General features: G+C 44.8%; 1 protein-coding gene across 1 annotated transcript in view; it reads left to right on the forward strand.

The window, feature by feature from the left end:
- The window catches only part of PRAG1 (PEAK1 related, kinase-activating pseudokinase 1), a 47,288-nt gene that overhangs the window by 17,245 nt on the left and 9,878 nt on the right, over positions 1-20,165 (forward strand). Inside the window, exon 4 of the mRNA XM_059384415.1 lies at positions 11,025-11,182. Within this exon, the coding sequence (XP_059240398.1) occupies positions 11,025-11,182 (158 nt within the window). The remainder of the gene's footprint in view (positions 1-11,024; positions 11,183-20,165) is intronic.

The raw sequence follows: 20,165 nt of genomic DNA on the forward strand, positions 1-20,165 counted from the left end.
TGATCTCAGGGTCCTGGGATCGAGTCCCACATCGGGCTCTCTGCTCAGCAGGGAGCCTGTTTCCCTCTCTCTCTCTCTGCCTGCCTCTCTGCCTACTTGTGATCTCTGTCTATCAAATAAATAAATAAAATCTTAAAAAAAAAAAAAAAAGAAAGAAGGAAGGCAACTAAGATTATCAAGAAACCTGTTGAATGTTTGAAATAGTTGCTTCGTTGCGTGAGAGGTCAAGTGCAAGGATTGCCAGGGAGCCCCAAGAGCTCGATGAAGGCAGGAAGCATATATTAATTGAGGTCCCCAGCTTCTTGGTTATGCACTTTCCTAGAGAAGCAGTGGGCTGCCTGGTGCAGGAGTGAAGATGGAAAGTGTTTGAACTTACCTGGTGCAATATTGTGATTTGTAAGAAATAAACGTTTGGTCTCCATTCCCTGTTTCTGGCACAGAGCTCCTAAAACCCCTGGAGTTTGCTAGGTGATGAATTTCCTAGGAGCCATAAAGGTGTGTTTTATTATGTTAATGAGGTGACTTTTGAACCCGCCTAAGTATGGGGGCTGGTTGCCAGGAAATCAGCCCTGCGATTTGAGGGTTGGAACTTTCAGCCCCACCCCCCAGCCTCTGGGGAGCAGTGAGGGGCTGGAGGTTGAATCCTTCTTCTGTGGCCAATGCTTTAATCAGCTGTGCCTCTGGAACGAAGCGTCCATAAAACCACCAAAGAATGGCGTTTGGAGAGCTATGAGGTTTGTGAACCCTCGGAGATGCGGGTGGAGTGGTGTGGACCTGCTGAGGTCATGGGTGGTTCCGAGCCCTTTCCCCACACCTTGCCCTGTGCGTGGCTTCCATCTGGCTGCTCCTGGGTTATAGTCTGTTAGTGAAGTGCTTCTGTGAGTTCCTTGAGCTGCTCGAGCAAATGAATCGGACCCAGGGAAGAGATCATTGGAACCTCCGATCTGTAGCTGGTCGGTCAGAGCACAGGTGATGACGTGGACCTGGGATTGTCATCTGCCACAGAGGGCAGTTTAGTGGGGACTGAGCCCTTAACCTGTAGAATCTGATGCTGTCTCTGGATGGTTAGTGTCAGCACTGAGTTCAATGGTAGGACAGCCAGCTGGTGAGAATTTGTGGTGTAGGGAACCCTCCCTCCTGAAACCCGGAGGTTTCAGCCAGGGCTGTGGGAGATGGGGGGTGGGGGGAGAGCGCAGCTAACAGAGGGCTGAAGAGGTGACCCGGGAGTGGGAAAGAAACCTCATCCTTTTTGGGCAACACACTGGGCCAGAGTAGGGAGTGGAAAAGATCATCTAGTGGCTTTGTTACAAATAGCCTCACTCTCCCAAGCCAGGAGGATAAGAACAAAGTCTAACGTAAATACACATGGATTTCTTAAGCCAATAGTTGGGCTCAGAAATTGGGTCAACAGAGTGGACTTGGAGCATTTGCTGAATCAAGAGAAAGAGGGAAAGATAATTCTGAAAGCGTTGTTGCCAAAACCAGTAGTCTAGAAACAGAAAGATTTCTGGTCAGCCACAGATTGTATTGGTGGATGGGTTCCAAAAGAGATAGGTTAGGAGTGGAAGAGCAGTAATTCCCAAGTTGATGAGTAAGAATTTGCTGCTGCTTTGGTTTACTCAGTCACCAGAGTCCTGGTGAGAGGGTGGAGAGGTGGTGTGAACAGGGAAGGAACCATGTGAGGTTCTTTTTTGCAGAGGAGAGACAGGCTAATACCAGAAAAGAGGTTCGTCTGTTTCTTAATTTGTGTGTAATGGAGCTAAGCAACCTGGTCATCTGTGCAGTACCTTAGCCCTGAGCCTGGGGCCAGACTACAATTTAGTGACATCTGGAATCATAGATTCATACTGAGGTCTGGTTGATGGACAGATTGGTTCTTCTTCATTACTTTAGAATAATGCCTATCTTCAAAGCATCATCCTGATGAATTTTCTTCTTTGATCTCTTTCTCTCTCTTTTTTTAAAGATTTTATTTATTAATTAGAGAGAGAGAGAGAGAGTGTGTGTGTGTGTGTGTGTGTATGTGGGAGAGCACACAAGTGGGGGGAGGAGCGTACAGAGAGAGGGAAGGAGAAGCAGATTCCCCACTGAGCACAAAGCCCAAGGCCTGGGGCTCCCTCCCAGGACCCCAAGATCATGATCTGAGCCGAAATCAGACACCCAACCAACTGAACCATCCAAGTGCCCCCTTTGAGTCTCTTCAAGGACCATAATAAAAGTAGAGATTTCAGAGTGAAATCTGTGACCCGTGTGCCCTTTTCTGCTTCTATCCAGGGAGAGAATTACTCAGTTTACTAGAGGCTGCTGAAGTCCTCCCTCTGTCTGTCTGTCTCCATCCAACCATCCATCTTTCTGTGCACCTGGTACTGTTTTTGGCACGTAGCAAATATTAACTCATTGCCTCTTGCCTAACAGTCGGTGAGATAAGTATGATTGTTACCCCATTAGGAGAAACGGGCTGGACGGGCAGCTGAAGCACGGAGAGCTGAGGTGCCCAGCCAGTAAGCCGTGGAGCCAGGATCCAAGCCAGGCAGCAAAGCCCCCTGGGGTTCACATAACCTCTCCATAAGAACCCTTCCTAGATGACTCTGAAATCCTTCTGGAAAGTTCCGCAAATGCTTGCACGCTGTTCCTCCCAAAGGCTCCCGCAGGTGTTCCCACACGGTGCTCGCCCATAGGCGGCCCAGCCGTCAGGGTAACCCTCTGGATTGCAGCTGCCTGGTCGTCCATTTGTTCCTCCTCTCCTTTTCATCTCTTCCTCTCTGCCCGCGTGTGAACACCTGTAAGATCATCCCCCTTGACTTGCCAGGCCAGGACTCGGGGCCTCTTTACCTCTATTGGAGATAACAGGTGGTGCACTGGGGGTGGGGTCTCTCTTACCTGCTCCCCGACAGCTCCTGGCCTGTCCTCAGCCTCAGCTCAAAGCTCCCCAGGCCAGGTAACGCCAAACCTCTGCCTGCCTTCTTCAGCATCAGGCTGCCCGGACCTTCTCTAGGAAAGTACACAAAAGAACATGGCCGCCTGGGGCCACGGATTAAGGAATTTTAATTTTGGGGGACCTGAAAGGTGATCTTTTAAAAACCTACATATCTCTCATTGCCAAAGTAGATCTGTATATCATCAGGGCAAATGCCTTCAAATTTCCATTTGACCAATTCAAGCATTTTTATCCTTCCCTAAAACTAAAGACTGACCTAAATGTGTGCATGTGCACATCCCTATCTTTAAAAATAAGTATGGGTTTATTCCTGTTTTTAAGTGGTTTGCATTGAATGCAAACTGCATTCATCATCAGGTTGAACCAAAGGGTTTTTCAGCTTGTAGAGCTATCGAAGTCACTAGTGCATTAACTGCAAATGCAAATTTATTAATTTGCATTGTGGGGAACATTGAGGTCTTCTGACCAAAAATGAAACTGATTTCATATCTTTATACATGCTAATAAATCAGGGGGGAAGCATGCCCCCCGAGTACACTGGACTTTATTAACCCTTTCCTGTGACACTGAGATATTTGGAATATAACTCCCCTAGCATTTTCATCAAAGAGAGCCAAAAATAAAAACAATAAAAACCTTTTGGTGTAGTTACCTGCCTTTTCAACCCATCTCCTGAAAAGAATTTTTTTTTTTTTAGAAAAAATAATTTTTTTAACTAGAAGATTTGTAGAAGTTCAGGATATTTGGGGACTGTTGTATTTTGTAAATATGAGAAAGGTTCAGCTGTTGAATCCAGCCTTATTGGGGGTGTTTGCTCCGTGTTCCTGCCTTTTGCAAGATTTGCTGGGCAAATGTAATTCTTTACCAAAAGGAAACATTTATGTTCCCAGATGCCACCAAGTTATTGAAACAGAAGCAGATAAACTTAGTCAAGAAGTATTTAGTAATTACTGTGTGTTCCAGTATATTCTGAGTAGGACACAGCTCCTCGAACAATTTATAATTTGGGCGTGGTAATAAGCCTGTCTCACATGAAACAATTAGAATAATCTAACCAGAATTATAACCTAATGCCCAGTGATATGAATCAGACTCAGCTCGGTGTGCTTTCCAGAGGAGACGGGCCAGTCAGAAAAGACTGCAGGGATTTGGGAGGGATTTGTAGGTAAGTGATATGGACCCTGGGTTTGAGGGTATAAAGCTTTGAAAGAAAGAGACAGATGTTTCTTCAGAGCTAAGATAGGCAGGGGACAGTAATGCAGAGTGCTTTGGGGACGATGAGAGATTAGGCCAGTTGGAGCAAAGGATTAAGGAGGAGAAGTAGTAGTATATAAACAAGATGGTAATCATTTTTTTTCCCCAAACAAGAAGTCTAGCTATATATTCCAATATATAAACAGTGGGGGAAAATGTTTTAAATTGAGATTAGTGAAGAATATCTGGGGTATGTATTTCAGTCACCACAGAGCACCCAAGATCCAATATGATGGCCGAGGTTAAGCATACTTAACAAGAGCTCTGTATAGCCTCAGCCGTCATTATGAGAGCAGTGTTTTAGAGAGATTTGGAGTCAGGATGCTCAACTCCCAAGACTGCAAATGTATTCTGAAGGTATAGACTGAACCCTCTATATACTTTTTTAGGGGAGCTGGATAAGTATTTATCTCCCAGGTCATAGGTCTGTTGAAGCAAGGATGGCAACGTCTCTACTCACTGTTGTAACCGCAGTATTTAACACAGTGCTCAGCACAGAACGGACAGTCAAAGTTTATGTCTTGAAAGACCTGGGAATGCTATTCAGGACAGACAGGACAGGGGACATGCTGCAGCTAATAGAGGCATAGGATAAGTAAAATCAAAAACAAAAACAAAAACGAGGTGCTTTTATTCACCGAGCAAGCTCAGCTTGAATCATTTAATGATCTTGATCTTAGGATGTGGCTACATAGTAGAGAGTGAGTGGGGTGAGGCTGACTGTGTTTCAGAGCATATTTGAATTGCCGCTAACATTGGAGCCCAACAAGACAATTGGAGATTGAGAGCCGCAGGTCAGAGGCAGAGCCGTCCCTGTTTTCCTGTGCTTTTGCAGGAAGTGCATTTTATAGAAAAGTCAGAGAGGAACTAAGGGGAAAGGAGAGCTCTGAGCGGTGAGTTCCCAGCCGGCTGACCACACACTCCCGGCACTGCCACCGAAGCTGGCCCTCCTCTTCGGGGCTGCTCCATGGGACCCTGTAGCCCCTGGCCCAGCCTGTCCCTGGGCTCTGGGGGGCCTTGCCAATGAGGATGACGCGACGCGCCAGAGTTTAGGATGGTAAGAGGTTCTCCTTCTTTGATTTAGGCACGACTTATTTGCATCTGAAACTAGCCTGTTTTCACTTCTTCTGGGTAATTTTAAAAAATGGATGTAGCGTCTTCTAACCCGTGTGTGCTTTCAGATCTAGTTCAGAGGGTTTCTCCAAGTCATCACCAAACTTAGCAGTGAATTCGACCAGCCCGAAGGCTTGGTGTGCAGGTGCACCTGGGTCTGGAGTCCTGGGTCTGAAATCACGCTCTAGCATCCTTTGGGGTTTCATAAGCTTCTGCTCCGGAGGCAAAAACTTCTCAACTGAATGTGTGTGAACTGAACACAGTTCAGGACAGTGAGAAGGACACTTGGCCTCCGTCACACTTTACAAACCGTGATGTCCGATGAGAGCCTGGTGGATGTGCTAAGCTTGAGCCGCGGTCCCCGCCGCAAGCTGGGGCTGGGAATCCGCTAAGAATTTTGGACATTCTGGAAGCTTGGTGGGTATTTTTAGATGAGTCTTGTTCCTATGAATGAGGAAGTCCGGCAGATGGCTCTTGTGCCTGGATTTTTTTTTTTTTTTTCCCCAGCTTTCTACCAATACAGTTCGGAGAAAACACTGGCAGGGCTTCTTTCTTGAAGGACAATGGGGGGAAAAGCCATTCTGAAAACACCGGGCGGCAGCTGCAGGGCTCAGTCTCTAAGGACACGGGGCGCAAGCTGTGTATTTCATCCTCCTCTCCTGTGACTCTAGCTCATCGACAGGAGGCAGGGAAGGAAGTCTGAGTAAGAACAAGTCGTTTATCACCCTGCGGGAGCAAAGACATCTGTGCAGGCCGTGCTCTCCCTGCCGCTGATAAGAATGTTATTCACCACCCAGAGAGGAAAGACCGAAGTCTGTGGTTTCGGCCGGTTGGAGCCACTTCCTTAAATGACATGACATCAGATTGCAAATTCTAGATGGTTGGCACCAGTTTTATGAAGAGCAGATCAAATTATTGTTAATGAGGGGAAAGCACCTTTAGAAACAACTAGTAGAGTCTTGGCTGTGGCCTTAGGTCCGACAGAACAACCCAATGGTGCTCAGAGAAGTCACCCTTGGAATAGTGAGCCTTTCCCTGGGATTCTTAAGCAATGTCTTGCTTACACCGATGGAGCACACAAAAGCAGCTGGATTGTAGGTGTGTGCTCTGACGGTCAGCTTCCCCTTTCACTCTGAAATCTGAGCTAGTTTGGCTCATTCCCTACTTAAAATGGCAACGCGTTAAGAGCACAGATTCCATGGGATTCCAAGAAAGAAGGTTTTTGATGCAATTCATATAAAAGAGTCATCGCTCCCAAGATCTCACTATGATGAGAAAGGATTACCCCTTGCTTCCCCGTTTACACCGGAGCATTCCAGATGCCTACTGGGCTTTTGTTACCCAGCGGGAGCCTGGGCTGCTCAAGCCTTTTTAGTAGAGAAATGGTCGTCTTCCCAGAAGCCATGAAAACATGAAAATTCCCCCTGTGCGTAGGTACTGAGATTTCCCAAGTCTAATTTTGAGGCTCCCCGTGTCCCTACATGTACACACATGCTGCCGAAAATTTATCCTGCAACCCCGAGAATAACTTTGTCTGCATCCACGTGATGAGTTCAAAACTGTGACTTCTCCCTGCCAGTGACTAGACGCAGAAGAACTGATTTTTGAAGTCTCAGAAGAGTTGCTTAGGTCCGAAAAATAACGTTTTCCATCTATAACGCTCTTCTGTGGTATTACTAACCTTCTCTGAATCTGCCCGTCGCACCATGGGGCCTGGTGGGAACCCTGTTGGGTCCTCCTCTCTGTCCGTCGCCTTTCTGGGGCTCAGCATCAGGTCAACGAGAACAGCCACCCATAGGTTCATACAGGCCCTCCTGACTTTCTGTCCTCCTAGAAATGTTCATTCTCCATTTATCAAATATGTTAAGCATACAGGGAAGTTCAAAGAATAACTTAGCTGTCATGTGTCCTCCAAAGATTTTTCAAGTGTTATTAGTCATTTTAGATTTTGAAAACGAAAACGTTACAGGTTCAGGGGAAAAGGACTTCATCATATCTAGTTTCTGCTTCCATTTCCCACTGTTACCCAGAGTGTTCACTAACTTGAAGGTGGTGAGTATTATTTCCATTTGACTGCATATATAGGATAAACAAAAAAATTGCAGCATCATTATGTATTTTTAAAAATATATTAAAATGGCATCACACTGTACTTGAGACCTGTTGCAAATTACTTTCTTTTTTTAATTGAACTATATAGTTGGCATACAATATCATATTAGTTTCGGGTATACATAGTGATGCAACAATTCCATACGTAATGAAATGCTCACCACGATGCCTAGTTACCATCTGTCACCCTGTGAAGTTACTATAATACGATTGACTATAATCCCTGTGCTATACTTTTCATCCTTGTGACTTACTTATTTTATAACTGGAAGTTTGTACCTCTTAATCCCATTCCCCTATTTCAACCGTTCCCCCCTTTCTTCCCCTCTGGCCACCACTAGTTTGTTCTTTGTTTTTATGAGTCTCTTTTTCTGTTTTTTTGTTCATTTGCTCATTTTGTTTTTTAGATCCCACATGTATGTGGGCTCCTAGGGTATTTTTGTCTTTCTCTGACTGATTTCACGTAGCCTGATGCCTTCTAGATGCATCCAGGTTGTTAGAAATGGTGCGCGTTCTTTTTTATGACAGAGTGATATCATTGTATATACCTATGACTTCTTCTTTATCTGTTCATCCAGCAGTGGACACGTTGGTTGCTTCCGTATCTTGGTTGTTGTAAATTACACTACAGTAAACATAGGGGTGCCTCGGTCTTTTCAAATTAGTGGGTTTTCTTTTTTTTTTTTTTTTCAGGTAAATACCCAGATGTAAAATTACTGGGTCATATGGTATTTCTATTTTTAATATTTTGAGGAACCTCCGCACTGTTTTCCACAGAGGCTTTACCAGTTGGCATTCCCACCAACAATGCACGAGGTTCCCTTTTCTCCACATCCTCGCCAACACTTGTTATTTCTTATGTTTTTCATACTAGCTATTCAGACTGGTGTGAGGTCATTATCTCATTGCAATTTTGATTTTCCCCAAGCTGCTTTTAACATTCAACATTTAAGAATCATTTCAGTATTAGTACATTAAGTCAAGTTCATTTATTTTTTAGTTATATGTCATATTCCATTATAAGATTATACCACAATGTATCCATTATTTTATTGATGGACACTGGACTGTTTATGATTGTTTTTACTCTTAGTAACACCATGAAGAACCTGTCCATGTATGAGATTTTCTTTAGATCTGCACTGATTGGTACAATAGTCAGTAGCTTAAAATGCAGCTACTCTAAATTGCATTGTGCTGTGTGTATAAAATACACACCAGAATTTGAAGATTTAGAATGAAAAAAAAAAGTAAAATATCTCATTAATGATTTTTATACTCATTACCTATTAAGTTGACAGTATTTTTATATATTTTGTTTAAATAAAAGATATTATTAAAATAATTTCACCTGTTACTTGGCTACTAAAAAGTTTAAGATTATATGTATATGATTTGCACTGTAATTTTTTTGGACAAGGCTGGTCTAGATCAGGGCCAGTAATTACCATCTACAGTATGGTAATCTGTGTTTGTAAATAAAGTTTTATTGGAAAACATGTCCATTCATTTACATAGAGTTGATGATTGCTTTCCTGTTGCCATAGCAGAGTTGAGTAGTTGTAACAGAGACCATATGATCCATAATCCTAAAATATCACCCATCTGGCCTTTTAAGGAAATGCTTGTTGACCCCTATTCTAGAGCAGTGATCTTTAGCCATTTTTTAACAATGACCCACAATAAGAAATGTGTTGGCTATCATGACCCAGTAGGCACACACCTGAAACGAAAGTTTCACAAAACAATGTTTCAAAAATCCTTACTGAAATATTTTCGTGTTTTCTGGTCCCATAGGAGCCTATTTTGTTAAACTGCTGGTAAATTGCCATGACTCACTAAATTGACTGGGCTGCACATTCACTACTAGTGATTTGAATAACATTTCTCAAGGACATCTATCCAAGGGGTGTGTGTGTGTGTGTGTATGTATGTGTGTCTTCACAGACACACATTTACATATTTTTTTAGTTTTATCTGTTTGTATACATTCCATTCAGTGTTTTTCTAGGTTTATGGACTGGGGAGCTTTGCCAGCTCAGCAGCTCTGGTGCTGGAATTTCTCCCTTGGCAATTTTCTGGGCCTGAGGAGCAAGAGACTCCAAAGGCCACTTTGGAGGGGCTGGGTCATTGCATTGCCACAGAGCTGACTTCTGTCCTAGACCCAGGAGTTGTCATTACTCACAGCTGCATACCTAGGCTTTATCTGCAAAAGCCATGATTGATAGATCAGATGAGAATAAAAATATTTTACAAAACTTTCCATGATTTTATTTTGCCAGAGGGTAAAATAAAGATAATCTACTGCCAGAGCACTTCCTGAGGATCTGATATTTCCCAGAGCCCTACAGTGACATTAAAACGTAAGGCATACTATTGGTCGTGACCTGGCCATCACTGTCACAGCTTACACTTGACAGCTGTAAGCTATTTCTCAATGTGGGTTCTAAGAATTGGGGGTGAGGAGAAGGACGTGTCCCTGAAGAGTATTTTCATGGGAGCTAACAAACTTTCTCTAAACTTTTCTGGTGATCAGTACAGCATCCCCACGACCGCAAAGACCAATGGAGGGTCTGGCAATGTTGAACACAAAGAACAGTCGATACATTCTTGACTGTAAGGTCATGTGCATTAAATAAGGCAGCTCTGATGCCAGATCAATACTGCATTGTATATTTCCTACAGCCGATATTGAGATATAGATCTGCTGTAGTGGGAACAGGACTGTCATCAGGAAATACCAGTTTGGACAAATCTGGGTTACCACCAACAGGGAGAGAGCTAGATTGATTGTGCTCTGCCTCACTTGGTGGCAAAAATGTCAGGTCAGATTGAATATTCATGTAGTCCTTGGGAAAAGGGAAGGAGAAATCAATAAGCTAACTGCTTTACCTGATAACAGGCAGTGTTTTCTCCAAGGCAAGTTATTTATCTCTTGAACTTGGTATTCCGGTCATGATATGTTGGTAATGGTGTCTTAGAGATGCAACAAAAGATTTCATAGAAAGCCTAAGGGCAGATTCTATGCTTCAGGAAGAAGGGTTATGTTAACATATTTCTGAGCATTGTACTAGCAGTCTGGTTAAATTGATAGAAAGTTTTCGTTAATTCCAAGGAATAACCTAGACCCTTTGAAACTCTGTTAAGAGAGTACCAGACAAGAGGAAATCCCACCTTTTTAGGCCTAATTTGCAATTCATTTGCCCTGTGATCCTGCAGAAGCTACCCAATCTCTGTATATCTCTGTAATCAACTCGTATGATAACGTTCGTGTTTTTCTTCATAGAGATGTTGTACAGTCTACAATAGGGGACATATGTTTTGGCCAACAGGGTTAGAATATGAAGGCGGTTCCTCCTAAATCATGATTTTGGATTTGTCAAAATTTCATAGACTCACCCGTCCTAACCGTACTTGACAAATCTCCTACCATTCACGTGCATAAGGTTTCAAAAGTGTGCCCGTTCTCTCTTCCCAGGATCATCTTTTTTTCAAAACTTAGCTGGTGCTTCAGGTTTCCAGAGCATAGTAGGTTCATGACCCATTGCCTGGCTTTTGAACTGAACCCAAACTAATCACTTTTCTTGTTTGTTCTTGCATTTTCCAGGCACCTTTTAAAAATGAACAAGAGCAGCTCTGATTTGGAAAAAGTAAGCCAGGGCTCTGCAGAGAGCCTCAGTTCTCCCTGCAGGGGCGTCCACGTCAGCTTCAACACGGGCTCCACGGACAGCCTGGCCTCAGACTCCAGGACCTGCAGTGATGGAGGTAACAGACTTGACCTTGACGAAGAGGCTTAGATTCTCCCAAGTCTGGAAGGCCAGCCATGGTCTCACTGCTAGGATTTGGAATGGCTGAGCTAGACCTACCATCTTGGTCCTACTTTGACCCTGAGGTAGACTCCACCGAGAGGGGCAGTTGCCATTAATTCCCTTTTGGATACGTGACGAGGCACCTCATGCTGCCCTGCTTTTTCTACGGACACACAGTGCGTCCACTGGCTCCTGGGGTGATGAGCTATCTATGTATAGGTCTGTCTTCCATTTCTGTCCTCGGGATGTGTTCTTGGGGGATTAGTACCACCAACCACAAGCTTTTACCCTCCACGTTTCTCTCTCTCCCTCTCCGCTATCTTCTTCTCTCCTTCATGTGCATGAGGGCACACCCCCATGCACACGTGCACACACTCACTTGGAAACGGCAGGCGCTTACGTATATGTTTGTTGAATTAAAGCATGGAGGCTTCATGAGACTACCAGCCATCCCACTCCGTGGAGAGAGCTCTAAGGTGTACTATGTGGGTATGTCCTGATTGGGCACATTCCTGAGAAGGAACTCTTGTGTTTCTGTAGTCGTAATGGGTAGTGTTAACACCTCTCACCGTTTCAACATTCTTTGCATGTGTGTGTGTGTCTGTGTGTTTCTTCTGCTTTTCTCTTAAACTCGCTTTAGCATGTTAGTTTTCGACATGTGCTAACATGACGACCTCTCTCACTCCAGTGGAAATATTTCTTCCCAGTAGGCAATTTTGGAGTCGAGACTTCCATCGTAAAGTCGCAGTCACCAACATATTTCTATTGGAAAGATGAGTACGGCAAAGTCTAGAGCATATGTTGTGTCAGTCTGTGGTGTGTTCTTCTGGGAAACTTCTGATAGCTCAGACTTTAAAACGGCAAATCGCTTAGTTTGGATTGGGGTAGGATGTGGCGAAAGAGGGCTTTCTTACTCTGCAGATTTTCCCCTTTTCATGGTTCTGGCTTTATCATGTGCCAGTTATTCAATGGGAATGGACTTCAAAATGGGCATTCCTAGATCAACAAAAAGTGTATGCCTTGTTACTAGAATTTGGGCCCTTAGAATGAAAGATTTTATTCTGCTTATGAACGCTTATGCTTTCTCCTGCTTATGGCACCTGCTTATGGCTCTACACCCTAGACCATGCTTCCTTTCCCCACTCTCCCTTTGTCATAGCTATTAAACATCAGTCTAGAGACCGTCTAGAACCACACTGGTCATGAAAAGTGAAGAAGCCTTCAGTCTGCTTCTCATCGTTAATCAAGGTGGCTTGCTTCCGGTCTATTCCTAAACAGTTACCTTTCAATCCCATGAATCCTTACTCGCTTTTACCTCATAGAAAGAATATTGAACTATTTACCCATCATACCTTTTGTGACTGTATCTAGCCCTGAAGCTGAGAGAGTGGATCTGAAGGGAGATAGAGTTAGTTCAAGCTCAAGTTCCTGGAGACCAGAATGTAATGTCTTCTTTAATATTAAATCAAAAGATATCATTAGACTATTTGTTTTGTCAGTAAGAATTCACTAGTGAAAAAAGACACATTTTCCAGACTTTTTGTATCTGCAGTAAAGACGGACCTGAGTGAGCTGAGGACAAGGTCACTCCAGAGTGTATCATAATAGTTTGTGTAAATTTCTTGGAAGCTTGTCAGGGTTAGTGGTTAAAGTTAGTTTTCTACTATTTGGGTTTTGTGACAAAAAAAAAAGTTTTAAATTTCATTTAAAATGGGGGGGTGCACCTGGGTGGCGCAGTCGGTTAAGTGTCCAACTCTTGGTTTCAGCTCAGGTCCTGACTTCAGGGTCATGAGACGGAGCCCCGCATTGGGCCCTGCGCTCAGCGGGGAGTCTGCTTGAGGTTCTCTCTTTTCCCCTTCCGTCTTCCCCTCCCCCACTTCTCCCATGCATTAGCGCACTCTCCCTCTTTCTCAAATAAAGAAATCTTTCTAAAAAATTTTATAAGAAAAACAAACATAATTGGAATATATTACTTTGTTGAATTTAAAAAACTGATGTGTCTAAATTTTAGCTTTACAAAGTGTCATCTTTATGTCACTGTTCACGTCACTTCTTCAGGCTTGTACCCCATGTCACACCCCTCAGAGCACATCTGTTATCCCATCTGTCCATGATGTGCAATTCAGCTGAACAGTGAGTCTACTCAGTGGAAGGAAAAAAATCCATGAAAGCAGTTTGGTTGGTGCTTGGCTTGGAGGGACAGACCGCACGTGTCAGGACAGATCCATGCACGCCGCCGAGAGGTGACCTGTGGGGAATAGCCGGGAGGCACAGAGGTCAGCTAAATGATCACCACAAATGGTCATCAGAAGACTCTCATGCTGTAAATGGTTCCTTTCAAATAGATGAACCTAATGCCCCATGGAGATCATTTTCCTCTTCGATTTAGGGTAACGTTAAAATTCAGTGCCACAGTTTAACACACATCCCTGACGCCAGGTTCCCACAGTCTGGCAGATTAGAAAGTGCTCTGTGGAACCGAAGCTGTTGGCACCAGCAACAGGTAAGAGGTCTGGCCACACAGTGAATTTAGGTGTGAATTTACATGAAGGTCAGTGTTCGTGTTTTTATAGCTAGCAGACCAGAAATATAGGCAGGTTAATGAAATATCCTCACGGTAGTCCGCTTCTTTTCCTCAGTAGTTATGCCAAGGGGTTTTGTTTTGTTTTGTTTTGTTTTGTTTTGTTTTTTAAGATTTTACTTATTTATTGAAAAGAGAGAGCACACACGAGCAGGGTCAGGGGGCAGAGGGAAAGGGACAAGCCCGCTCCCCGCTGAGCAGGGAGCCCAACGCAGGGCTCGATCCCAGTTCCCCGGGATCATGACCTGAGCTGAAGGCAGCCATTGAACCCACTGAGCCACCCAGACACCCTGCCCCCCAAGAGGATTTTTTAAATGTATGCATTAGTTCAGTCATTGACTTGATAGATACTTGTAGAATCCAGACCTCGTGCTGGATACGATTTTAGATGTTGAATGTAGAGCAGTGACAAAAAAGGCCCAGTTCCTTCTCTCCGATTCCAGTGGGGAGAGATGGACAAGGAGAAAGATAAAGGGCTAAAGTAAAACAGCCAGTGTGTCGGATGGCAGTGAATGCTATGAAGAATCAAGCCAGGAAGTGGGCGGGAAGGGGTGGGCGGATCTGTCAAGAGGAGAGACAGTCAGTCCACACAGATCAGACATCAGTTGGGAGTGACAACCTGACCTTCCCTGAGCATTTGCTCCTCGACTCGGGCTGTTACCTGAGACTCCGTAAGAAGAAAAGGCGGCCCTTTTTCAGGGCCTTTTTCAGAGACTCCCTGGCTGAAAATAGTGTGTTCTGACTGTCAAACAGGCCCTCAGAGCGCTTGATCCTAAATTGGCAGGTTTGGTCTAATAGATTCCATTTGGTGTTTTGCTCTAACAGGGATGAGGCCCACCTCATCCCCCACCCCTGTGGAGACACACTGAGTCATGGGATCTGTTCTGGGAGATTGATTAGTGAAGGAGGAAGAAGATATCCCAAAGGAAAAGATAGTCATTTCTAAGAATGTCTGTGGCCTGAGCCCTTACAATATCACCAAAGTGAAGCTTTACCTTAGCTTAAACTATTCCCTTTAAACTGAATTTTAAAATATATTTTATCACTTTAGTAAAGTCAGTACATGTCTCTGAATAACAATTCACTTGATGGGGAAAGATATGACAGGAAAAGTCAGAGTCATCAGATAACCTCTAAATGAGCTCCCACCTTTGAAATTTTGAGGATATTTTTCTATATCTTATCAGAAATTCCTATCCATACTTTTTTTTTTTAATTTTTAAGAAGATTTTATTTATTCACACAGAGAGAACACAAGCAGGGGGAGTGGCAGGCAGAGGCAGAGGGAGAAGCAGGCTGCCTGCCGAGCATAGAGCTGGATATGGGGCTGCATCCCAGGACCCTGGGATCATGAGCTGAGCCGAAGGCAGACACTTAACTGACTGAGCCATGCAGTCTCCCCTTTTATCCATATTTAAAATGTCATAAACCTCAATAGGACACATTCTTACACTTAATATATCTTGAAGTCTTTCAAATCAGAACCTCTGATTTGAACCTCATTTGAATCAGAATCTCATTTTTGTTAATGCTGCGTATTTTGTCATTGTGCAAAGCGGTTAAACCCCTCTCTTAAACAATGCACGGTTAGGTGATCTTCATTACCAGTCTCCGGTAAGATCCTGTGACACACCTTAAGATAATTTGGTGAGCATATCTGTAAGATAAATTCTTAGAAGAAGTGGAATCGGTATGTCAAAACAGACACATTTTAAATAGACATTTCCAAATTTTCTTGTAAAATGTCCATTTACACTTCCATCAACAGCATGGGAAAGGGCTTCAAACTAATTGTTAATCTTACTGTTAATTTGGAAGAAGACCCCTAAATGATACTGTGTTCTCACAGGAGATGGGGAGCCCAGGAGTCCAGGGCCGCACTGGGGCGGTGGGCATGGAATGTTTGCTATGTGCCTGTTTCCAAACTGAGACCTCCTCTTTTGCATGTAAATTGCATTCACGTCTCCATGATTGTTTCTTGGGATGATTAAGTGTTCTGGAGAGACTCCTCACCAATGCCACATCCCCCTGCCAGTTGTAAAATGTTAATAACGTGCTTCCATTTTCAGACCACGTTTACCTTCTTGAGAAAGCAAGCGTTCTTTTTGAAGGGATACTTGACTGCTTTTTTTTTTTTTTTAACATTTAGAGTTGAGTCTTTCTGATTATGGGACCGAAGAGTTTGCACAGTTTTTCCCTGGAGGAAAAGCTACATGTGAGGCTAGACCATTCCCTCTGCCATCCACTTCATGTATCAAGGGCCAGGAAGAGAGGCTTTAGTAGAAACCATCAAGAGTGCCATTTCTGCATGCCATGGGCAAGGGGCCCGCATAGATGGCTTTCTCTGAATGAGGCCACGGGCTGTAGGAGAGGTTTAATCCATCTGCTTTTTGCCCTGTGCCTTGCATTTAGTAGGTGCTCAGGAAACATTGAATGAACAGGTACATCTCTACAGCCATTTCCAGCTGAACAGTCCATATCCTCATTAAAAAAAAAAAAAAAAAATCCATGGAACACTCCCAAGTTTTTCAAATAAAAGAAAATTCCATTTGCTTCACCTTACCTGCAGTTGGAGAATAGCCAGACCCAAAAGCTAAGAATTTGGAGCTTGGGTGCTCCTGGCCCTGAGTCTGCGCTCGGCCTCCACAGTTGTCCTGGGCAGCTGCTGTCAGAAGGCAGAGCTGTGCACCGAGGAAGACAGACGGGTTCATTCACACAGCTCAAAACTGGACTGACCACTTCCTCCTTAAGCCTGCCTCTCATTTTGGCTGAAGAGAACAATGAAGGTACCTATTAAAACCCAGCAAGAAGAGAGGACTCTATAATAAAAGAAAACATCCCAGTACTACGTTTGAACTTCTGGCCTCCCTTTCTGCCTTGGCTTTAAGCTGTTTATCCCAACCACTAAAATCCTGATTTCTTCTCTGCTTTCTAAATACAATGGCACCAAACTCGTATTGCTTCCCCTTGGTCTTTTTAGGATCCCTCCCAGTGTCCCGTATGTGATATGTAACTTTTCCACCAGAAACACTTTTTTCTTCCCTGAAATGCGCACCCTATAGAGATACAGACATGTTCTACTCTATAGTTGGCTACTGGCTTTATACATAGAGTTAGAAATGGGAAGAAGAACTTTTGGAGCTCTTTGGCCCAATTAGTATGAAAAGTCATTTCAAAAACCTACCGGTGATGTAACTATGATGAAGGCAAACTTCCCAGAAAAGTATTTTCCATTTTCACCTCTTTTTACACTCTTCGCTGTAAGCCAGAATTTGGAAACAGGGTGATCTAGCACCAGCATAAAACCAGGATATATTTGAATTCTTCTCATTGCTGTTGAAGCTGAGTCCTGAGAATGTGGGCTTTGGCCAAAGTTTTTTCAGGAGTTTAGGGTTGGGTTTTTTTTTTTTCCTTTTTTTTTTTTTTAGTCACATTTTCCTGAACCAGTGTTTTGCCTGTGATTTCTGTATCTATTTTAGGTATCAAGGCATATCTGTCCCCTCTTTTTTCTGGCTCTCCTGAACGCAGAGTGTGGTAGCTGTTGCAAATACAGTGGATGGACCCTGGCAAAACATAGGGGTTAGAACACCAACCCCCGCACAGTCAAAAATCCACATATAACTTCTGCCTCCCCAGAAATGTTAACTAGTAATAAGCCTACTGTTGACCAGAAGCCTGATAACGTGAAGAGTCAACTCAAACGTATGTTGTATGTTGTAGGTGTTATATACTGCATTCTTACAGTACAGGAAGCTGGAGAAAGGAAAATCATAAGGAAAAGAAAATACATGTACAATACAGCACTGTATTTGTTAAAAAAAAGAAAACACATGTAAGTGGACCCATTCATTCTGACCCCATGTTGCTCAAGGGTCTGCTGCAGTAAGAATGTAGCTGCTATGTTGCCTACAGCCACGTTCATGAGGAGGGTCCCCTGTGAGAGACTGAAGAAATTGGTGGAATCAGAGTGGGTCTTTAGGGGTGCCCTCTGGCCCCATAGCAAATAGGTACTGCTTGTTTCATGGTGGAGGAATTGCAGTTTCATTGAGAAGGGCCTCACGTTGACATCTCTTTCGGAGTAGCCCCAGGATACCACCAGCTGAGCTGTTATGTGGACCTGGGTGCCCGGGGCTCTCAGAGTGAAGGATGGGCTTCTCACTCATTGTGGTTCCAAAGCTGGAGGAAAACTTCCAGAAACCGGAAGGAAGGGAAGGGAAGGAAGAAGGGAAGGTAGGAAGGAAGAAAGAAAGGAAGAGGGAGGGGGGAGGAAGAGAAAAGAAAGAAAGAAGAAAGGAAAGAAAGAAAAGAAAAGACCTTAAGAAGGATGCCTCTTGTTAGAAGGTGGTTGTGCCTGTTAGAGAATTAGGCAATTTTTTTTTTTAACCTCAAAATCACCATATGTGTACAAAATCCCCAATTATATGGGTGAGGTGCACATTTCGGGTAAGCCTCCCTTCCCTGGATGAGGTTTGGGTGACGGCAGCCCTGCCCTGCTGGGGACGTGTGTGGTCGGGGGTCACTCAGAGGCAGTGCCATCCACTAGTACATGCTTGGTTGGGTGACAGACACATAACATCTAAGAACCAAAGAAAAATGAACCGTTCTCCACCTCATACCCAGTCCTCCTTCCAGATTTACCTATAGATCTGATCAAAGCCACACAGGAGAGCAAGGGAACACCCAGAGGGTAAGGGAGAAAATCACTTCCTTCCCACTGCCTGAACACACAAGTTATTTTTGGTGTGGAAGCAGAACTTCTCGATTCTCTTTGGTAATCTAGGGAATAAGAAGTGTTACAGATTTTATTTTATTTTATTTTTTTACGATTCCTGCTATCCCTACAGATTGAAAAGTTGACCCCAGGGGCAGCTGAGGGAGCTAGAGATAGAGAAAACTTGGAAGGGAGAGAGCCCTCTGTCTAGCGGTATTTTATTTCCAGGGCAGCTTTGAGACAAAACGCTTGTTGGGAGGGGTTGAAAATGGAGCAAGTGGCCAAAATTATAGACTATTCCCTGCTGGAAGGGACCTCCACTGTGAGGCCATTCAGTCAGTTTTTAAATGAGGGAACTCAGTCCAGTGAGGGCAACAGTGAGTTCGGGGCTGGTCCTGCTGTCCGCCCTCAGACTGCAGTCGAGGCAGAAAAGGCGGTGGTGGGGGTGTCCCGGAGAGCTGTACAGGGAGGCAAGGATGGGGAAATAGCACAGGCCTTAAAGAGGCAGCGAGCCCAGAAGTTGATTTGTCAGACACATCCCGGCCAGCAGGACTGGGGACCAGGAGGAGTCCTCTCCATAGGCAGGCTGTCCCTGTCCCTGGAGACACTGATTCGAGCATTGACCGGAGACTCTGATCACATGCTCCCTGCCTCCCCACATCCGCCTACCCCGGCGTCTGTTGATAACAAATGGAGAATCTGACACTTAGACCCATTCTGCTGTCCAGAAAGCAGAAAGGGCAGAAGATGGACCTGTTTTCTTCCTGGCTGCCCTCCTGCTCATCACCTGGGAACCTGATGGCTAAGGCTTAGTGTCCTTTGAGAGCCACATATGTGAGGGGTCTTGCTCTTCCATTCTTCAGCCCAGGAGCTAGCGAGGGATCCTCCCCCGGCTCTCTCGGCCTCTGCTAGAGGGAGGAAGTGAGTGCCTTCTGCTGCCTTCACTGCTGGCTGCACCCTTGAGAGGAGAAATTTCTGAGAGTGTGGGGTAGGGGACACACAGAACCCAGGGATTCAGAACCTGCTGAGATCAACTGCGCTCAGGGTCTCGGGTCCTCTGGCTGCCCGGCTCTCGCTTGCCCCACTTCTGGCTGTGAGGGGAGGTACGGGTGTGTAGAATTGACTGGCCTGACCAAGTGCCACGGCTGCTTAGTTTATCACCAACCTGGCCTCCTGCAAGGGTATAAATCAGTCACGCAGCCTTGCTGGCCTGGGGCCCCACCTGTCATTAGCAACGCAGGGTGAGGTGGGAAGGAAAATGACTGTGATCTTGATAAGCCACTGGGCAGCATGAGTGCTTGCCTTGTGCAGATGTGGGAGCGTGAGAAGCACTGTGCTTTCCCTGGGGTCTGGGAGGAGAGACAGCAGAGCCAGGGAAGGTGCTGATGTGGAGCCTAATGGCCTCGCTGTGCTATGTGGGCTTCTCTCCCCATGAGCCTGTTGGTTCCTGGCTCCTGTGTTCATCAAGCTGCCTGCATCTACCTTACCCTGCAGTGAGCTTTGCATCTGGGGTTGTCCCAGACAGGAGGCCCCCACGGCTGGCTCCCTGACTGTGCTGTTATTGGCGAAGCTGCAGCATCAGTGTCAGTGCCTGCGCTGCCCAGGGCCAGGGGAGCCCCGAGGATGTGCGTGTGCCCCTTGCTCCGA

This window comes from Mustela nigripes, chromosome 18, assembly GCF_022355385.1.
Source record: "Mustela nigripes isolate SB6536 chromosome 18, MUSNIG.SB6536, whole genome shotgun sequence".
Classification (NCBI taxonomy): domain Eukaryota; kingdom Metazoa; phylum Chordata; class Mammalia; order Carnivora; family Mustelidae; genus Mustela; species Mustela nigripes.